The 18,774-nt window shown below is 48.3% G+C and overlaps 1 protein-coding gene across 6 annotated transcripts in view; it reads left to right on the top strand.

Moving 5' to 3' along the window:
- The window catches only part of serpinh1b (serpin peptidase inhibitor, clade H (heat shock protein 47), member 1b), a 36,893-nt gene extending 18,442 nt beyond the window's left edge, over positions 1–18,451 (top strand). For 4 of the 6 annotated variants that reach the window (XM_085999715.1, XM_085999713.1, XM_085999714.1 and 1 more), the window contains 4 exons: positions 4,954–5,561; positions 5,669–5,767; positions 8,955–9,187; positions 16,039–18,451. In XM_085999715.1, coding sequence (XP_085855841.1) covers positions 4,982–5,561; positions 5,669–5,767; positions 8,955–9,187; positions 16,039–16,341 — 1,215 coding nt within the window. In that variant the 5' untranslated portion in view covers positions 4,954–4,981 and the 3' untranslated portion in view covers positions 16,342–18,451. Of the gene's footprint in view, positions 1–3,026; positions 3,154–4,953; positions 5,562–5,668; positions 5,768–8,954; positions 9,188–16,038 lie in introns of all 6 variants that reach the window. The other 2 variants (XM_085999712.1, XM_085999711.1) reach the window with 1 other exon arrangement.
- The last annotated feature ends 323 nt before the right edge of the window (positions 18,452–18,774 follow it).

Below are 18,774 nucleotides of genomic sequence, written 5' to 3'. Positions count from 1 at the left end.
AATATACATTCGCATTGTTTATATATATTCTTTTCTTAGTTTACTGGTTGTCCCTCTGTTCATGGCAAGCTGTAACATAGTGTGCCGCCAGTGTTACACAGCTTCTCTCCTCTCCCAGTAGGAATGGGAGTTTTTGGTTGTCATTCAGATTTCTGAAATCAGGGCATATTTGTGAGAATTTTTGGTAGAAATTCTCCCTGATGCCCTGATATTTTCCGCAGGCTGTGAGGAAGTGCATCTCTGTCTCCACTACTCCCTGACTGCAGTGAGAGCATATCCTGTCTTCTCTTGGCAGCCTGGTCTGCCTGTGTCTGCCTTTTTCGATCGCTAGGCTATGTTCGCTGCTGCACCAACATGAAGTCATTCTGATCACCGCCTCATGCCGCATTCCACAGATAAGGCCCTTGCAAGGGTGGGGGAGGTGGAGTGTTGCATTTAAAACAGTCAGTAGAATTATGCTGGAGGTGTGTCCCTATCTGCTAAGGCACATTGTGCATTTTTTTCAGTCTCCAGAGATAAAGAGAACAAAACCGCAATCCAACTTTAAAATTCAAGTCGCTCCGTGGCCTCGCCCCCCCCTCCCTATCTCTCTAACCTCCTCCAGCCCCACAACCCTCCGAGATCTCGGCGCTCCTCCAACTCTGGCCTCTTGCGCATTCAATCCGAAACCAGATTCCAGTGCAGAAGCAGCGAGGGCAATAGTGTCTCTGTGAGCCGAATCAAATCTATTTTAATCGCTCCACCGTAGGCGGTCGTACCTTCAGCTGCCTGGGCCCTAAGCTCTGGAATTTCCTCCCTAACCCTCTCTGCCTCTCTCTCCCCCTTTTTAAGACGCTCCTTAAAACCTACCTCTTTGACTAAGCTTTTGGTCACCTGCCCTAATATCTCCTTGTGTGGCTCGGTGTCAAATTTTGTTTGGTAATCGCTCCTGTGAAGCGCCTCGGGACGTTTTACTATGTTAAAGGTGCTGTATAAAGACAAGTTGTTCTGTATCCAGTGTGCTGTCACAGTCACTGAAACAAAGGCAACAGTCAGTACACCGGTTAATCTAATTTTCCTGTTCGGGAAATGAGAAGGGATTGGATTGAATTGCGGTGTAAGTAACTTCTTTCCAAGGAGAGGAAAGCTTGCTGACTGGACTCTATGCCAGTGCCTCGCTTAAACAGTTGCGGTTTATTATAAGCTCGAGGCTCCTTTTTACAGATGAGGTTGGTAAGGGAGCTGCATATCCTGATCTGTGCTTATTTTGTTTTAAATTTTTGAAAAGGCAGACAACTTGACCGACTGCACCTGGGTGTGGCCAGTCTGTGTGTCTGAGGGACCTCAGTTTGCCAACCCCTCCAGGATTGTCACTGGAATACTGTGTGCAGTTCTGGTCCCCAGAAATTGAAGGTTTATCTCCAGGACACTGCGGGGAGCAACTGGGGAGAAGGGACGTTAAACAAAATTGTGGGGTTTTTTCACTTTTTTTTCTGTGTTTATTAGTTATAAAAAAACAATATTGGAGATGGGAGGGGAAAAAAGACTGTTTGACTGGCAGTCAAGAATCAGCCAGTCGGGTAACCGAGAGTCTGTTCGCTTTCCCATTTGGCTGTGGGAAGGCGGGTCCCCGCAAGGACGGGCATGTCAGGCGACCAATGGCGGGAGTGTGTGGGGGTGGGGCAGTTGGAGGCAGGAGGTCATGTGATGCAACCTCCAGGAATACGTCCAATCAGAGTTGGCCATGCTAACAGGACCTTGCCTGCTGGTTTCCACTGAGGAATGTACCTGGGAGGGGGAAAAAGAAAAGATTAAAACAGATGATCTGGTCATTTTATCACATTGCTGTTTGTGGAAGCTTGCTGTGCACAAATTGGCTGCCGCGTTTCCTACATTACAACAGTGACTATACTTCAAAAAGCGCTTTGTTGGCTGTAAAGCGCTTTTTGGGACGTTCTGAGGTCGTGAAAGGCGCTATCGAAATACAATGGTTAGATGGGCAGAACAGTGGCAAATGGAATTTAACCCTGAAAAGTGTGAGGTGATGCATTTTGGGAGGACTAACAAGGCAAGGGAATACACAATGAATGGTAGGACCCTAGGAAGGACAGAGGATCAGAGGGACCTTGGTGTGCATGTACATAGATCCCTGAAGGCAGCAGGACAGGTAGATAAGGTGGTTAAAAAGGCATATGGGATACTTGCCTTCATTAGCCGAGGCATAGAATATAAGAGTAGGGAGGTTATGATGGAGCTGTACAAAACGCTAGTTAGGTCACAGCTGGAATACTGTGTGCAGTTGTGGTCGCCACACTATAGGAAGGATGTAATTGCATTGGAGAGGGTGCAGAGGAGGTTCACCAGGATGTTACCTGGGCTGGAGCGCTTCAGCTATGAAGAGAGACTGGACAGACTGGGGTTGTTTTCCTTGGAGCAGAGAAGGCTGAAGGGGCACCTGATTGAGGTGTACAAAATTATGAGGGGTAGATAGAAAGGAACTTTTCCCCTTAGTAGAGGGGTCAATAACCAGGGGGCATAGTTTCAAGATAAGGGGCAGGAGGTTTAATGGGGATTTGAGGAGAAACTTTTTCACCCAGAGGGTGGTTGGAATCTGGCACTGACTGCCTGAAAGGGTGGTAGAGTCAGGAACCCTCACAACATTCAAGAAGCATTTAGATGAGCACTTGAAACGCCATAGCATATAAGGCTACGGACCAAGTGCTGGAAAATGGGATTAGAATAGACAGGGCTTGATGGCCGGCGTGGACACGATGGGCCGAAGGGCCTCTTTCTGTGCTGTATAACTCTATGACTAAGTCCTTTCTTATTGTGGCATCTCCACAAACACATCCAAAGAGAATTAGTTACAATAACAGGTTGAGGTTTGCTTAAATTCGAAATGAAGCCGTTGAAATGTGGTGTCTCTCTGAACACCTGCTGCGGGAATGTTTCCCCGTGCCCCGCCCCCCCCGGCCACGAGCTCAGAAAGCAAGGACTCACGAACAACAATGAGATAATGACCAGATTATCTTGTTTTCATCTTTTAGTGATGTTGGTTGAGGGATAAATATTGGCCCCAGGACACCCGGGGATAGACCTGAGGAGGAGCAGCAGGGCTGTTGCTGCCTGCGGTACTGAGCCCCAGCACGAGTCAGTGCGGAGTCAAGAGAGGAGGCAAGAAAATTGTTCGTCGGGAAGAGAGGGAGGAAATTGCAACTAAGACCTGCAACATTTCCGTTTGTCTGTGTGTATATGTGTGTGTGTATCATAGAAATTTACGGCACGGAAGGTGACCATTCGGCCCATCGTGTCTGTGCCGGCCGTAAAAGAGCGATCCCAGCCTAATCCCACTTTCCAGCTCTTGGTCCGTAGTCCTGTCGTTTTACGGCACTTCAAGTGCATATCCAAGTACTGTTTAAATGTGATGAGGGTTTCTGCCTCTACCACCCTTTCAGGCAGTGAGTTCCAGACCCCCACCACCCTCTGGGTGAACAAAGTTCTCCTCAACTCCCCTCTAATCCTTCTACCAATTACTTTAAATCTCTGCGCCCTGGTTATTGACCTCTCTGCTCAGGGGAAAGAGCAGAGTATGTCCCTGTGTGTGTGCATGCGTGTCGATGCTGGTGTGATAGTTATCTTGGTAAATTGGGTATAATCACAGGAGTCTGCTGTCTGTGTGGCTGGTACAGCTTCGTGGTCTGAATTTAATGGTAACCCGGGAGCTGAGGTAATATTTGGAGAAATAAGAAAATCTGTGAGTGGATCCAGATTTCAGGGAACGTTACGAGACATGAATGGAGTCCCTTCCCACGGGCTGAGCCTGGGCCACGTAGACAGACGCTCAAATCTGAGGAGCTTTTGGATGAAGTTGTTTGGGAGCATTGGTGTAGATTCACAGGCCAATAGCTGACACAGTAGCACGTTCCACGGTGCTGGTCTGTTACATGTCAGCGATGCCTGTCTGAAGCTGTGTCTGTGCTACTGTCCCACAAATCCGAAATAGGCATTTAACGGTTTCAGGCCTGTATGTAGATTTTATTATTTAAATTTCATTCTCCCCTCCTCCCTGACTCCCAGCAAGCTGCCTTCAGGAGAAATAGTTCCATGGCTGCAGAGGGTGCACCGGGATCTCACCCACGTGGCATAGTCTAGACAAGCATTTCACTGGGGGGGGGGGGGCAGCACAGCCAATCCCATTTTGTCCTGCTGTATGTATACAGGCAGACAGACAGACAGACGAACACACACACACACACTTCCTTCCCTAAAGGACATTAGTGAACCAGTTGGGTTTTTACAACAATCTGGTAGTTTCATGGTCACCATTACTGACACTAGCTTTTTATTCCAGATTTATTTAATTAACTAAATTTAAATTCCCCGGCTGCCATGGTGGGATTTGAACTCGCGTCTCTGGATCATTAGGCGTTTGCTCCCACACGCACATACTCGCACACAAACACGCACATACACAAACACGCACATACTCGCACACAAACACGCACATACACAAACACGCACATACTCGCACACAAACATCCATGCACATACATACACACATGCACAAACATCCACACACCTTCTTACAGGGTTCAACAGACAGAGAACAGACTCTTACTTTCTTGGGTCTGCCAGCTCTGCATTGCGCTAAGTTACACTGGCAGCTCTGCATTGTTCTCTCTGGCTCGGCAAAGGGGAATTCACTGGCCTCCAAACTGCAGTCAAATTTTAATCTAGTTCACCTGGCTTAGTTGTGAGAATTCCGCCCTCGTGGTCGGAAGCTGGTGGATTTGAGCCCCACGCCTGTCCTTGAGCATTAGGCTGACACGGGAGCTCAGTGCTGAGGGAGTGCCGCACTGTTGGAGGTGCTGCCCTTGGTGTTTGAGAGGTTAACACGGAGCATCAGAACAGCAGCAGGCCATCCAGCAACCTCGAGCCTCGTGAGTGAACACTTTGTTTCTCTTTGCTTCTCAGGGTTACGCTGTCCGCGTCCACCGGAACCATGTGGGTGAACAAGCTTGTGGCCGTCGGCCTACTGATTGCCGTTGCAGCAGCCGGGGAGAAGCTGAGTGGGCACGCGGCTGCCCTGGCCGATACCAGCGTGGAGCTGGGCCTGAACCTCTACCTCACCTTGGCCAAGGACAAGGGCTCGGAGAACATCCTGATCTCTCCTGTGGTGGTCGCCTCTTCCCTCGGACTGGTGTCGCTGGCCGCCAAGGACCTGACCGCCACCGAGGCGAAGGCGCTGCTCAACATGAGCAAGGTCCAAGACGACGAGCTCCACTCGGCCCTCTCCCAACTCTTGGCCGAAGTCAGCAACTCCACGGCGCGCAACGTGACCTGGAGGATCGGCAGCCGGCTCTACGGGCCCACCTCGGTGAACTTCGCCGAGGACTTTGTGAAGGACAGCAAGAAGCACTACAACTACGAGCACTCCAAGATCAACTTCAAGGACAAGAAGGCCGCGCTGAAGTCCATCAACGAGTGGGCGGCAAAGACCACCAGCGGCAAGCTTCCCGAGGTCACCAAGTACCTGGAGAAAACCGACGGAGCCATGATCATCAATGCAATGTTCTTCAAACGTATGTGGCTTCCCACAGCCGTTTACAGTTGGTATTTTGGACATGAGTTTGAATCGATCTACTCTTGTGCAAGAATTAAATTAACTGTGTTTCCTTTTTATTTACAGCTCATTGGGACGAGAAATTCCACCACAAGATGGTAGACCAGCGTGGTTTCATGGTGAGCCTTTCGGAATCGATTGGGATTGACATGATGCACCGCACAGGTATGTCCTCCCTTCCCAATTTTTCTCCAGAAGGTCGTGAGTTCAAGTCCCACTCCAGCACATAATCCAGGCTGATACTCCCAGTGCAGTACTGAGGGGAGTGCCGCACGGTCGGAGGTGCCAGCTTTCAGATGAGACATTAAACTGAGGCGACATTAAACTGAGGCCCCGTTTGCCCCCTCGGGTGGACGTAGAAGATCCCGTGGCACTATTCGCAGAAGACCAGGGGAGTTCTCCCCGGTGTCCTGGCCAATATTTATCCCTCAATCAACATCACTAAAAAAAAAAAAAAACAAGATTATCTGGTCATTATCACATTGTCGGTTGTGGGAGCTTGCTATGCGCAAATTGGTTGCCGCGTTTCCTAAATTACAACAGTGACTACACTTCAAAAGGTACTTCATTGGCTGTAAAGCGCTTTTGGACGTCCTGAGGTTGTGACAGGCGCTATAGAAATGCAAGTTCTTTCTTTCACCCCTTCTCCCTCGAAGGCACTGACTCCTGGCTGGGGCGAAGGTCCACAGGTGCCGGTGTCTCAGCCAAGTCCTAGTTCTCCCGGAGCCGCGTACCTCGTCGCTTTGCGCGTGTGAGCATTGGCGTTGAGTGTCTGTCGGCTGTGGGAGTTGACGGCGGAGCTCGATTTCCGTCCTCGCCAGAACTCTGCACCCGAGCATGTTCTAGTGTTCCAGCCAAGCTCAATCCTGTCCTGTCTCAAACACCCACACCTGTGCTTTCCCTGCAGGAGCCACTGGGCATCAGTCAGAAACCAGATTCCAGTGCAGAAGCAGTGAGGGCAACAGTGTCTCTGAGCCGAATCAAATCCATTTTAACCGCTCCGCCATTGGCGGCCATGCCTTCAGCTGCTGAGGACCTCGGCTCTGGAATTCCCTCCCTAAACCTCTCTGCCTCTCTCTCCTCCCACTCCTTAAAACCGACCTCTTTGAGCAAGCTTTTGCTCATCTGCCCTAATATCTCCTTCTGTGGTTGGGTGTCTAATTCTGTTTGATAATCGTTCCTGTGAAGTGCCTTGGGACCGTTTTACTAAGTTAAAGGCGCTGTATAAATACAAGTTGATGTTGATGAGTCCCATGAACAATTGATGTCTCCAGCAGAAGCTATGTATGGAATGGGGCCGTGCCCATTCACCATGGAGTATCTGCTATAACAACAGAAAATGCTGGAAATACTCAGCAGGCCAGGCAGCATCCGTGGAGAGAGAAACCGGGTTAACGTTTCAGGTCTGGGACCCTTCATCAGAACTGGAAAAAGCTGGAGATGTAACCGGTGCAGAGACAGGGGGCGGTGGGGTTTAGGAGGAGAGGAAGGAATTGAAAGAATATACTGTGTTTTTGTAAGAGGCAGGAAAGATAAAATGTTAATGTTGCAAATGGGAATGGCAAAAATCATACTGCATGAAAAATGGGGCAGGGATAATTATCTGAAATTGTTGAACTCCGTGTTGAGTCCAGAAGGCTGTAAAGTGCCTAATTGAAAGATGAGGTGCTGTTCCTCGAGCTTACATTGAGCTTCATTGGAACAGTGTAAGAGGCCGAGGACAGAGAGATCAGAGTGGGAGTGGAGCAGCGAATTAAAGTGACAGGCGACCGGAAGCTCAGGGTCACCCTTACGGACTGAACGGAGGTGTTCCGCAAAGCGGTCGCCCAATCCGCGTTTGGTCTCCCCAATGTAGAGGAGACCGCATCGTGAGCAGCGAATATCTGCTCTTCGTTTAACCTTTTTTAAAAGTTGTCTCTCTGAATGGTGCAAAATGTCAATTCACCCTGAGTCTCCACACACCATCCAGCAGGAAGTAGGACTGATTTGGAATCCCTTCACTGTGTGGCTGTCCAGTGGGGTGAGTGTGAGCTGGGAGAATTCAACCTAACTGACAGTCCTGCAGATGACGGGAGGCTGGGTGGGGAGCTGGAATGGTGACGGAATCAGGACTCTTTGCCTTCTTCGTAACACGCCTACAACAACAACTTGTATTTATACAGCACCTTTAACGTCACAAGACGCTTCACAGGAACTTTGTCACAATTTGACACCGAGCCACAGAAGGAGAAATTAGGGCAGGTGACTAAAAGCTTGGTCGAAGAGGTAGGTTTTAAGGAGCATCTTGAGGAGAGAGACTTAGTGAGGCGGAGAGGTTTAGGGAGGGAATTCCAGAGCTTAGGGCCTAGGCAACAGAAGACACGGCCGCCAAAGGTTGAGTTATAATCAGGGATGCTCAAGAGGGCAGAATTAGAGGAGTGCAGATATCTCGGAGGGGGGGGGTTGAAGGAGATTAGAGATAGGAAGGGGCGAGGCCATGGAGGGATTTGAAAGCCAGGATGAGAATTTTGAAATCGAGGCACTGCTTAATCAGGAGCCAATGTAGGTCAGCGAGCACAGGGGGTGATGGGCGAACGGGACTTGGTGCGGGTTAGGACACGGGGCAGCCGAGTTTTGGATCACCTCAAGTTTACGTAGGGTGGAATGTGGGAGGCCAGCCAGGAGTGCGTTGGAATAGTCAAGTCTAGAGGTAACAAAGGCATGGATGAGGGTTTCAGCAGCGGATGAGCTGAGGCAAGGGCGGAGACGGGCGATGTTAGAGGTGGAAATAGGCGGTCTTTGTTATGCCGCGGATATGTGGTTGGAAGCTCATTTCAGGGTCAAATATGACACCAAGGTTGCGAACCGTGTGGTTCAGCCTCAGACAGATGTTAAGGAGAGGGGTGGAGTCAGTGGCTGGGGAACGGAGTTTGTGACGGGGACCGAAAACAATGGCTTCGGTCTTCCCAATACTTAATTGGAGAAAATTCACCTAGAATCTTACAGCACAGCAGGAGGACATTGGGCCACATTGTGCCCATGCCGGATCCTTGAAAGAGCCCTCCAGTTAGTCCCACTCCCTCTATTTCCCCATAGCCCTGAGAATTTTTCCCATTCCAGTCAATTCTCTTGAAAGTTACTATTGAATCTGCTTCCACCGCCCCTTCAGGCAGCGCATTCCAGATCACAACAACTTGCTGCGTAAAAACAATTCTCCTCATCTCCCCTCTGGTTCTTCAGCCTATGACCTTCAATCTGTGTCCTCTGGTGACCGACCCTCCTGCCACTGGAAACAGTTTCTCCGTATTTACTCTGTCAAAACCCTTCATGATTTTGAACGCCTCTATTAATTGTCTCTTTTTCTCTGCTTTAGGTTTCTATAACTTCTACAAGGATGAAAGCAACCAGGTGAACGTGCTGGAGGTGCCCCTGGCCCACCAGCTATCCAGCATGGTCTTCATCATGCCGTACCACATGGAGCCTCTGGACAGAATCGAGAAAGCGCTGACCAAGGAACAGATCAACACCTGGATGGGCAAGCTGCAGAAGCGGCCGGTGGCCATCTCCTTGCCAAAGGTCAACTTGGGGGTTAGCCACCAGCTACAGGTGAGCTTCGGACTAGAAAGAACGAACTTGCATTTCTACAGCGCCTTTCGCAATCGCAGGACGTCCCAAAGCACTTTACAGCCAATGAACTGCTTTTGAAGGGTAGTCACTGTTGTAATTTACGGAAAGGCAGCAGCCAATTTTGCGCACAGCAAGCTCCCACAAACCTCATCGTAACGCGCCCCCATCAAGGTCCCATAAACAGCTCCTCTGTTTTCAGTGGTGTTGTTCTGAGGGATAAAGGTTGAGCCAGGGCACCAGGAGAACTCGCCCGCTCCTGTTTGAAATGAGATCTTCTATGTCCACCTGAACAGGCAGGTGGGGCCTTGGGTTAACATGTTGGGGCTGTAGCAGGGTAAGAACTCATTGAAACTTATAAAATTCTAACAGGACTAGACAGACTAGATGCAGGAAGGATGTTCCCGATGGCCGGGGAGTCCAGAACCAGGGGTCACAGTCTAAGGATAAGGGGTAGGCCATTTAGGACTGAGATGAGGAGGAATTTCTTCACCCAGAGAGTGGTGAACCTGTGGAATTCTCTACCACAGAAGGCAGTGGAGGCCAATTCATTAAATATATTCAAGAAAGAGTTGGATATATTTCTTAATGCTAAAGGGATCAAGGGATATGGGGAGAAGGCAGGGACAGGGTACTGAATTTGGATGATCAGCCATGATCTCATTGAATGGCGGAGCAGGCTCGAGGGGCCGAATGGCCTACTCCTGCTCCTATCTTCTATGTTTCTATGTCAACTTTAGGACTGAAATGAAGGATGGAAAGGGCGTTCTCCAGTCCTGTTGAATGTTCCCCCAGGAGTTCAGATTATTAGTGTGGGAGGGTGGAGCAGAAAGAAAGAATAAGACTAGAAAGAATTTGCATTTATATAGCACCCCAGGATGTCCCAAAACACCAGTTAAGTACCTTTTTGAAGTGCATTCCCAGTTGTAATGTGGGGAAATGCGGCAGCCAATTTGCACACAGCAAGATCCCACAAACAGCACGATGATATTGACCAGATCACCTGTTTTTTTAGGGATGTTGTTTGAGGGATAAATATTGGCCACAATGCTTGGTAGAACTCCATTGCTGTTCATTGAAATAGTACCACAGGATCTTCATACATTCACCTGAGAGAGAAGATGGGCCTCGGTTTAACATCTTATCCAAGCAACAGCACCATTTGACAGTGCAGCACTCCCCAAGTACTGCAGTGGAAGTGTCAGCCAGGATTATGGGCTCAAGTCTCTGGAGTGGGACTGTGAAACCCATAACTGCCTGACCCAGAGGAGAAGTGTGCTACCCACCGAGCCAAAGCTACAACATTGGATTCAGATTGGTTTGGCTTCCTAATGGCTGTAATTACCGGAAACTCTTTTTTTTATCCAGCACCGACGGGACCGGCGTGGCGCTGGTCCATCAAAAGGTCCAGATTACAGAGAGGTATAGTAAAAGGTACGAGAGCCCCGTACACGGCCACGGATCCAGGCGTCCCTGTTGCATAGCAACAGGTGCAGGAACCCCGGCCACAGACCAAGCGTCCCTGTTGCATAGCAACAGGTGCAGGAACCCCGGTTACACGGCGACAGATCCAGGAACGGCCACTAATATGAAGTAAAACTTACCTGAACCTACTCCTGAATTTTGCCGGTTAACAGAGGTTTCCGGTTATTTAGGTGCTGGTAAATCAAGAGTTTCCTGTAAATGCTTCCTTACAAAGTGGCCCAGGGGGCAATTGGATGTGGCCTTGTTGGGATGGGATCTGGGGCCCAGTGTTGGTCTCCAGCAGTAGTTCATCCTTACTGGCCAAGGCTGGGTGCTTATTCCCCCCCCCGCCCCTCCTCCTCCTCCCCCTGCACTCTGTGTGTTGCCATTGTTATTTGTTGAGAGTTCGTTAACCTGCTTCCCATCCTCTTACCAGATTCACCAGACTGACACCGGGGGCCAAAAGGGTTAATTATGAGAACAGGTTGCACAGACTGGGTTTGTATTCCCACGAGTTTAGAAGATTAAGGGGTGATCTGATCGAGGTGTTTAAGATGATTAAAGGAGTTGATCGGGTAGAGAGAGAGAAACTATTTCCTCTGGTGGGGGGAGTCCAGAACAAGGGGGCAGAACCTTAAAATTAGAGCCAGGCCGTTCAGGGGTGATGTCAGGAAGCACTTCTTCACACAAAGGGTGGTGGAAATCTGGAACTCCCTCCCCCAGAAAGCTGTTGAGGCTGGGGGTCAATTGAAAATTTCAATACTGAGATTGATAGGTTTTTGTTAGTCGAGGGTATAAAGGATATGGAACCAAGGCGGGTTGATGGAATTGAGATACAGATCTAATTGAATGGCGGAACAGGCTTGAGAGGCTGACTGGCTTACTCTTGTTCCTATGTTATCCATGCCAGACTTCACTTTAGCCAAGAGGCCTTTTAATATAAGTACCTCATTTTTGCTCGGTTTCAATCTCCAGTGATGATTTGGTGGGCAGTCCCTGGTATCAACTTGCATAACTACAGCTGCCCACCCATCACCAAAGGTATTGTGTGGCACAGCCTGTTACTCCATATTATCCCAGACCATTCCATTGCTTTCACACTACTAATACCAAGAAAGAAAGAACTTCCATATAGTGCCGAACTGTCACAACCGCAGGACGCCAATGAGGCACTTCTGAAGTGAAGTCACGTTGTAACGTAGGGAAACACGGCAGGCAATTTGCGCACAGCAATGACCAGATAATTTTGTTTTAGTTATGTTGGTTGAGGGTGAAGCAAAACAGATTAACTGGTCACTCATTTCATTGCTGTTTGTGGGGCCTTGCTGTGCACAAAAATGACTGCCACATTTTTGAAAAATTTGTTCTCGGCATATGGGTGATGCTGGCAAGGTCGGCATTTATTGCCCATCCCTAGTTGCCGTGAGAAGGTGGTGGGGCGCCGCCGCCTTGAACCGCTGCAGTCCGTGTGCTGATGGTCCTCCCGTGGTGGAGGTTGGGTAGGGAACTCTGGAAAAAGAAAGACTTATGACGTAAGAAAACTACTAGGCACTTGGTCTAAGCTTTAATCAACTGTTTTACAACATGGAGGTCTAGTTGTGTCCTTCACTAGTTCCTGTTAAGAATGTCCTGCGCAAGCTGGGCCCGTGCCCGAGTATTTATACTCTCCCTGGACAGCGCCACCCACAGGCTGCTCTGTTGATTCATGTCAACTTGCATTTCTATAGCGCCTTTCATGACCACCGGACGTCCCGAAGCGCTTTACAGCCAATGAAGTACTTTTTGAAGTGTCGTCACTGTTGTAATGAAAAATTTGTTCTCGGCATATGGGTGACGCTGGCAAGCCCGACATTTATTGCCCATCCCTAGTTGCCCTGAGAAGGTGGTGGGGCATTACAACAGGGAGTACACTTCAAAAAGTACTTCATTGGCTGTAAAGCGCTTCGGGACGTCCGGTGGTCATGAAAGGCGCTATAGAAATGCAAGTTGACATGAATCAACAGAGCAGCCTGTGGGTGGCGCTGTCCAGGGAGAGTATAAAACTGACTCAAAGCTTTTATATAGATATGTGAAGAGAAAAAGATTGGTGAAGTCAAGCGTAGGTCCCTTGCAGTCAGAATCAGGGGAATTTATAATGGGAAACAAACAAATGGCAGAACAACTAAATACATACTTTGGTTCTGTCTTCACAAAGGAGGACACAAATAACCTCCCAGAGATGCCGGGGAACATAGGGCCTGATGAAAGGGTTGAACTGAAAGAAATCAGTATTTGTAGGGAAATGGTGTTAGGAAAATTGATGGGACTGAAGGCCGATAAATCCCCAGGGCCTGATAATCTACATCCCAGGGTACTTAAGGAAGTGGCCCTAGAAATAGTAGATGCATTGCTGGTCATCTTCCAGAACTCGATAGACTCTGGAACAGTACCCATGGATTGGAGGGTGTTAAGTCTGTGGGTTGTATTATAAATAATCACAGACTCCACTGTTAACAAAATAAAACACGTCTTTACTATTCAGAGGCTCGGGCGATTCTGCCCTAGTTAACGTATCACAACCCTTATATACTGGTGTGGTCACTATCGGTATTACAGTATACATGAGCCAATAGATAGTGCCACCCTAAAGTAGTGCTCTTAAAGGCGAACGGTTACATTCTATAGTTCCCTTAAAGGTAAACGGTTACATACACAACAGAGGGTAGCTAATGTTACCCCACTATTCAAAAAAGGTGGTAGAGAAAAAGCAGGGAATTATAGACCGGTAAGCCTGACATCGGTAGTGGGGAAAATGCTAGAGTCTATTATAAAAGATGTAATAGCAGAGCACTTGGTAAGCAGTGACAGGATCGGACAAAGTCAACATGGATTTACAAAAGGTAAATCATGCTTGACTAATCTACTGGAATTTTTTGAGGATGTAACTGGTAAAATAGATAAGGGAGAACCAGTGGATGTGGTGTATTTGGACTTTCAGAAGGCTTTCGATAAGGGCCCGCATAAGAGATTAGCGTGCAAAATTAAGGCACATGGGATTGGGGGCAAGGTATTGACTTGGATAGAGAACTGGTTGGCGGACAGAAAGCAAAGAGTTGGAATAAACGGGTCGTTTTCCGAGTGGCAGGCAGTGACTAGTGGGGTACCGCAAGGATCGGTCCTAGGACCCCAGCTGTTCACAATATATATTAATGATCTGGACGAGGGAATTGGATGTAATATCTCCAAATTTGCAGACGACACAAAGCTGGGTGGGAGGGTAAGCTGTGAGGAGGATGTCGTGAAACTCCAGTACGATTTGGACAGATTGGGTGATTGGGCAGATGGCAAATGCACTACAATGTGGATAAATGTGAGGTTATCCACTTTGGTGGCAAAAACAGGAAGGCAGATTATTATTTGAATGGCAATAGATTGGGAGAAGGGGAAGTGCAAAGAGACCTGGGTGTTCTTGTGCACCAGTCGCTGAAGGTAAGCATGCAGGTGCAGCAGGCGGTTAAGAAGGCAAATGGTATGTTGGCCTTCGTAGCAAGAGGGTTCGAGTACAGGGACAAGGATGTCTTGCTGCAGTTGTACAGGGCCTTGGTGAGACCACACCTTGAGTATTGTGTGCAGTTTTGGTCACCTTATCTGAGGAAGGATGTTCTTGCCATGGAGGGAGTGCAGCGAAGATTCACCAGACTGATACCTGGGATGGCAGGAATGACGTAGGAGGAGAGATTGTGTCGATTGGGCTTATACTCACTGGAGTTTAGAAGATTGAGAGGGGATCTCATCGAAACGTATAAAACTCTGTCAGGCCTGAACAGACTAGATGCAGGAAGGATGTTTCTGATGGCCGGGGAGTCCAGAACCAAGGGTCATAGTCTAAGGATAAGGGGTAAGCCATTTAGGACACAGATGAGGAGGAATTTCTTCACCCAGAGAGTGGTGAACCTGTGGAATTCTCTGCCACAGAGGGCGGTGGAGGCCAGTTCATTAAATATATTCAAGAAAGAGTTGGATATATTTCTTAAGGCTAAAGGGGTATGGGGAGAAGGCAGGGACAGGGTACTGAATTTGGATGATCAGCCATGATCTCATTGAATGGCGGAGCAGGCTCGAAGGGCCGAATGGCCTACTCCTGCTCCTATCTTCTATGTTTTTAAATGTGGCAGCCAATTTGCTCACAGCAAGCTCCCACAAACAGCAATGTGATAATGACCAGATAATCTGTTTTATTGATGTTGATTGAGGGATAAATATTGGTCCCAGGACACCGGAGATAACTCCCCTACTCCTCTTCAAAATAGTACCATGGGATCTTTTACATCCACCTGAGAGAGCAGACGGAGCCTCGGTTCAACGTCTCATCCAAAAGACGGCACCTCCGACAATGCAGCACTCCCTCAGTACTGCACTGGGAGCGTCAGTCTAGATTTTTGTGCTCAAAATCATGTCTCTCAAAAGTGCTTCACATTGTGCAATTACTAATGGTTTAAGTCAACAGAGTGGCTAGGTGCAGCTCTGTGACGTTAAACCGAGACCCTGTCTGCTTTCTCAGGTGGACGGAAAAGATCCCATGGCACTATTTCGAAGAAGAGCAGGGGAGTTCTCCCCGGTGTCCTGACCAATAGTTATCCCTCAAACAACATCACTGAAAAACATGGTCTGGTCATTATCGCATTGCTGTTTGTGGGAGCTTGCTGTGTGCAAATTGGCTGCCGCGTTTCCTACATTACAACAGTGACTCCACTTCAAAAAAAAAGTACTTCATTGGCTGTAAAGCGCTTTGGGACGTCCGGTGGTCGTGAAAGGTGCTATAGAAATGCAAGTCTTTCTCTCGTCTATATAAATACATGTTCTTCCTTTGTCGATAATTATTGATCTATCACGTTATCCTGTTGTAAGAATACACTGAAGAGGTTTCTCCTGTTTAAGAGTTAAATTATGAGGGCCGGTTACCTAAACATGGCTTGTATTCCCTTGAGTATAGAAGATTGAGGGTTGATCTGATCGAGGGGTTTAAAATGTTAAAAGGATTCGCTCGGGTAGATGGAGAGAAACTGTTTCCTCTGGTGGGGGAATCGAGAACAAAATTAAAATTGGAGCTCGGCAGTTCAGGAGCGAAGGGTAGTGTAAATCTGGAACTCTTCCCCCGTACCCCTTTAAAAGGCTGTGGATACTGGGGTGTCAATTGGAGCTTTCAAGACTGAGATCAGTAGATTTTTGTCAGGTAAGGGTGTCCAGGGATAAGGAACAAATGGAGTTGAGGTACAGATCAGCCATGATCTAATTGAGTGTTGGAGCAGACTCGAGGGGCTGAATGGCCTCCTCCCACTCCTTGAGATGTTCCTGCACCAGACATGACCTGTTTTTAATTTTGAACATAGAAACATCTGGCCAGCATCGGATTGACCACAGCTGTTGACAAAAACAAAGCCGACTTGTCCAAAATCTCCGGTAAGAAGGGCCTCTACCTGGCCAACGTTCTCCATGCTGCCGCCCTGGAGTGGAGCACCGACGGCAACCCATTTGACGCCTTCATCTACCGGCACGAAGAGATGAAGAATCCTGAGATCTTCTACGCTGACCACCCTTTCTTCTTCCTGGTCAAGGACAAGAAGACCAGTTCCATTCTCTTCATCGGGCGGCTGGTGAAGCCCACGGGTCGCAAAATGCACGATGAACTGTAGCCTTAGTTTGCGTTTGGTACTTGAGGCGCCGGTAGTGTGGCCAGTGCGCAAAATGCAACATGTGTTTTTAAAGTTTTTTTTTAAGTGTCAACTAGTCTATCTTAACAGTTTGACGTCCCATCATTTTGGGCTAGAGTGTTGGTCGTTTTGAGAATGGCCATCTCCAACTCCAAGCCACTGGGATATTCCTGGCCAGTTAAGGGCCCTATTTTCCCAACCCCCACCCCCATCCCTCCAAATGCTGGATGGATTTCAATCAAATGCAAATGGTGGTTCCAACGCCACTCTAGTTCCATAACGCAAGTTAATTCCACTGAAGCTGAAGGATGATTACATATTGCCACTAAATTTCCGTACATTAGCTCGGCAGCGACGATGGGGCTGAAGACTATATAGAATTGCATCGCATTTACAGCACAGAAACAGGCCATTCGGCCCAACTGGTCTATGTTAGTATTTATGCTCCAGGCGAGCCTCCTCCCACCCCTCTTCATATAGCCCTATCGGCAGATCCTTCTATTCCTTTCTGCCTCGTGTACTAATCCAGCTTCCACATAAATGCATCTATGCTATTCCACACCACCCCCACCCGCAACTCAACCACTCCCTGTGGTAGCGAGTTCCACATTCTCATCGCTCTCCGGGTAAAGAAGTTTCCCCTGAATTCCCTATTGGATTTATTCGTGACTATCTTTTTATATATAGTTTTTATAAAACATGTTGACCAATTTTGGAAAGGTTTGAGCTGAAATATTTTGATTTTAACCTCCGCCTTTATTATGGGACATACTAGAAGAGTTTCAGATTCTCCTGGCGTGGTGGGGGTGTGGAGCAGATTGAGCGCAGCAAGCTCGGTCCTGCCGTCACCATCGGGATTTTGTGAAATTTTCAGTCGGTCCACTTGATAAACGGCCAGCGGCAGAGTTCTGGATTTTGGTGCTTCATGACCTTTATCTGCTGTGAGAAAATTATACTTTATAAGTATTGGGTGAAGTATGAGCAACTGGTGGGAGTTAGTGGAGGTGACTGTCACTAAATCAATGTATTTGCACCACTTGGTTCGAATTTACAGCACAGAAACAGGCCATTCGGCCCAACTGGTCCGTGCCGGTGTTTATGATCCACACCAGCCTCCTCCCGTCTTTCCTCATCTCACCCCATCGACATATCCTTCTATTCCTTTCTCCCTCGTCTGTTTATCCAGCTTACCCTTGAATGCATCTAAAATATTCACCTCAACCACTCCCTGTGGTAGCAAGTTCCACATTCTCACCGCTCTCTGGGTAAAGAAGTTTCTCCTGAATTCCCTTTTTGGATTTATTAGTGACTACCTTATCTTTATCACCCCACGTTTTGGATTCGCCCACAAGTTGTCGATTTGAAGTGGTAATGATGTGTTAAATAAGCCTGGTGAAAACCCTGTACGTAGTCTCTCTGGTTGGAGAGGGAGAAGGGGTCAAAGGACACTTGAACTGCGATTACCTGCTGTAGAGAAGGAGAGCCCGAGGGAGAGGGGCGAGGAGGGCGGGTGCGGAAGCTGGCGTATGAGTGAGATCACCTCTCTTTTTCCCCCCCCCCCCCCCCCCAACCCATACCTGGTCCGACGCCGCGAGTGTTTTCTTTCCGATTTGGTTTACTCCAATCGAGCGCTGACATTTTACTGGTTCAACGTGAGATAGCGGGTGGCAGCCCAGGGGGGTTGCTCGCTCTCCCCAAGGGCAGGTGGCTTCCTGGACGTCAAGCTCGGAACAACCCACGTATCCCGTTGGATAAAGAACGCACAGAGCCAAATTGCACATTTTAGCCGGTTTATGCAAAAAACAACTCTCATAAATTCTTGCGAGGTAATCAAGAGCAGGGATAAGCGCGGTTTGTATTGTGAGCAGTTAACGTATGTCCTGAAAGGAGGGGCTGATGGCAATGTAGAGCATTGGTGGAAAGTGTGATCCTTCTTTCATTTATCTACCCATTGAATGACCATGGATTTACTCATGTTGCAGATGCTCCTGGACCACACAGTGTCATCTGTGCAGATGGATTAGTGTTGACTGTTGCAATACCTGGAAACCACTTTTTGGTTTCTTTTTACAATAAAATTTGAAATGACAAATTTCCTTTCTGCGTCTCCTTTTTTGTCTCCAGTGAGAAGTTGTTGCAGAGGTGTGGTTTGAGAGAGGGTTAGGGAAACCTCGCCAGTGGACGTCTGGTGTGATAGAGTTACCAGAACTGATCATTGAAGGTTGATGATATAGAGCTGCCAATTGTCCTCCGCATCCTTGGGCTATGGGAGCGTAAGATTGGGAGCAGGAGTCGGCCATTCGGCCCCTCGAGCCTGCTCCGCCATTCAATAAGATCATGGCTGATCTTCAACCTCAACTCCATTTTCCCGCCCGATCCCCATATCCCTCGATTTCCCCTAGAGTCCAAAAATCT

This window comes from Somniosus microcephalus, chromosome 10 (assembly GCF_052327205.1).
Source record: "Somniosus microcephalus isolate GS21.2 chromosome 10, FLI_Smic_1.0, whole genome shotgun sequence".
Lineage (NCBI taxonomy): Eukaryota > Metazoa > Chordata > Chondrichthyes > Squaliformes > Somniosidae > Somniosus > Somniosus microcephalus.
This window is presented reverse-complemented; position numbering and strand designations above follow the sequence as displayed.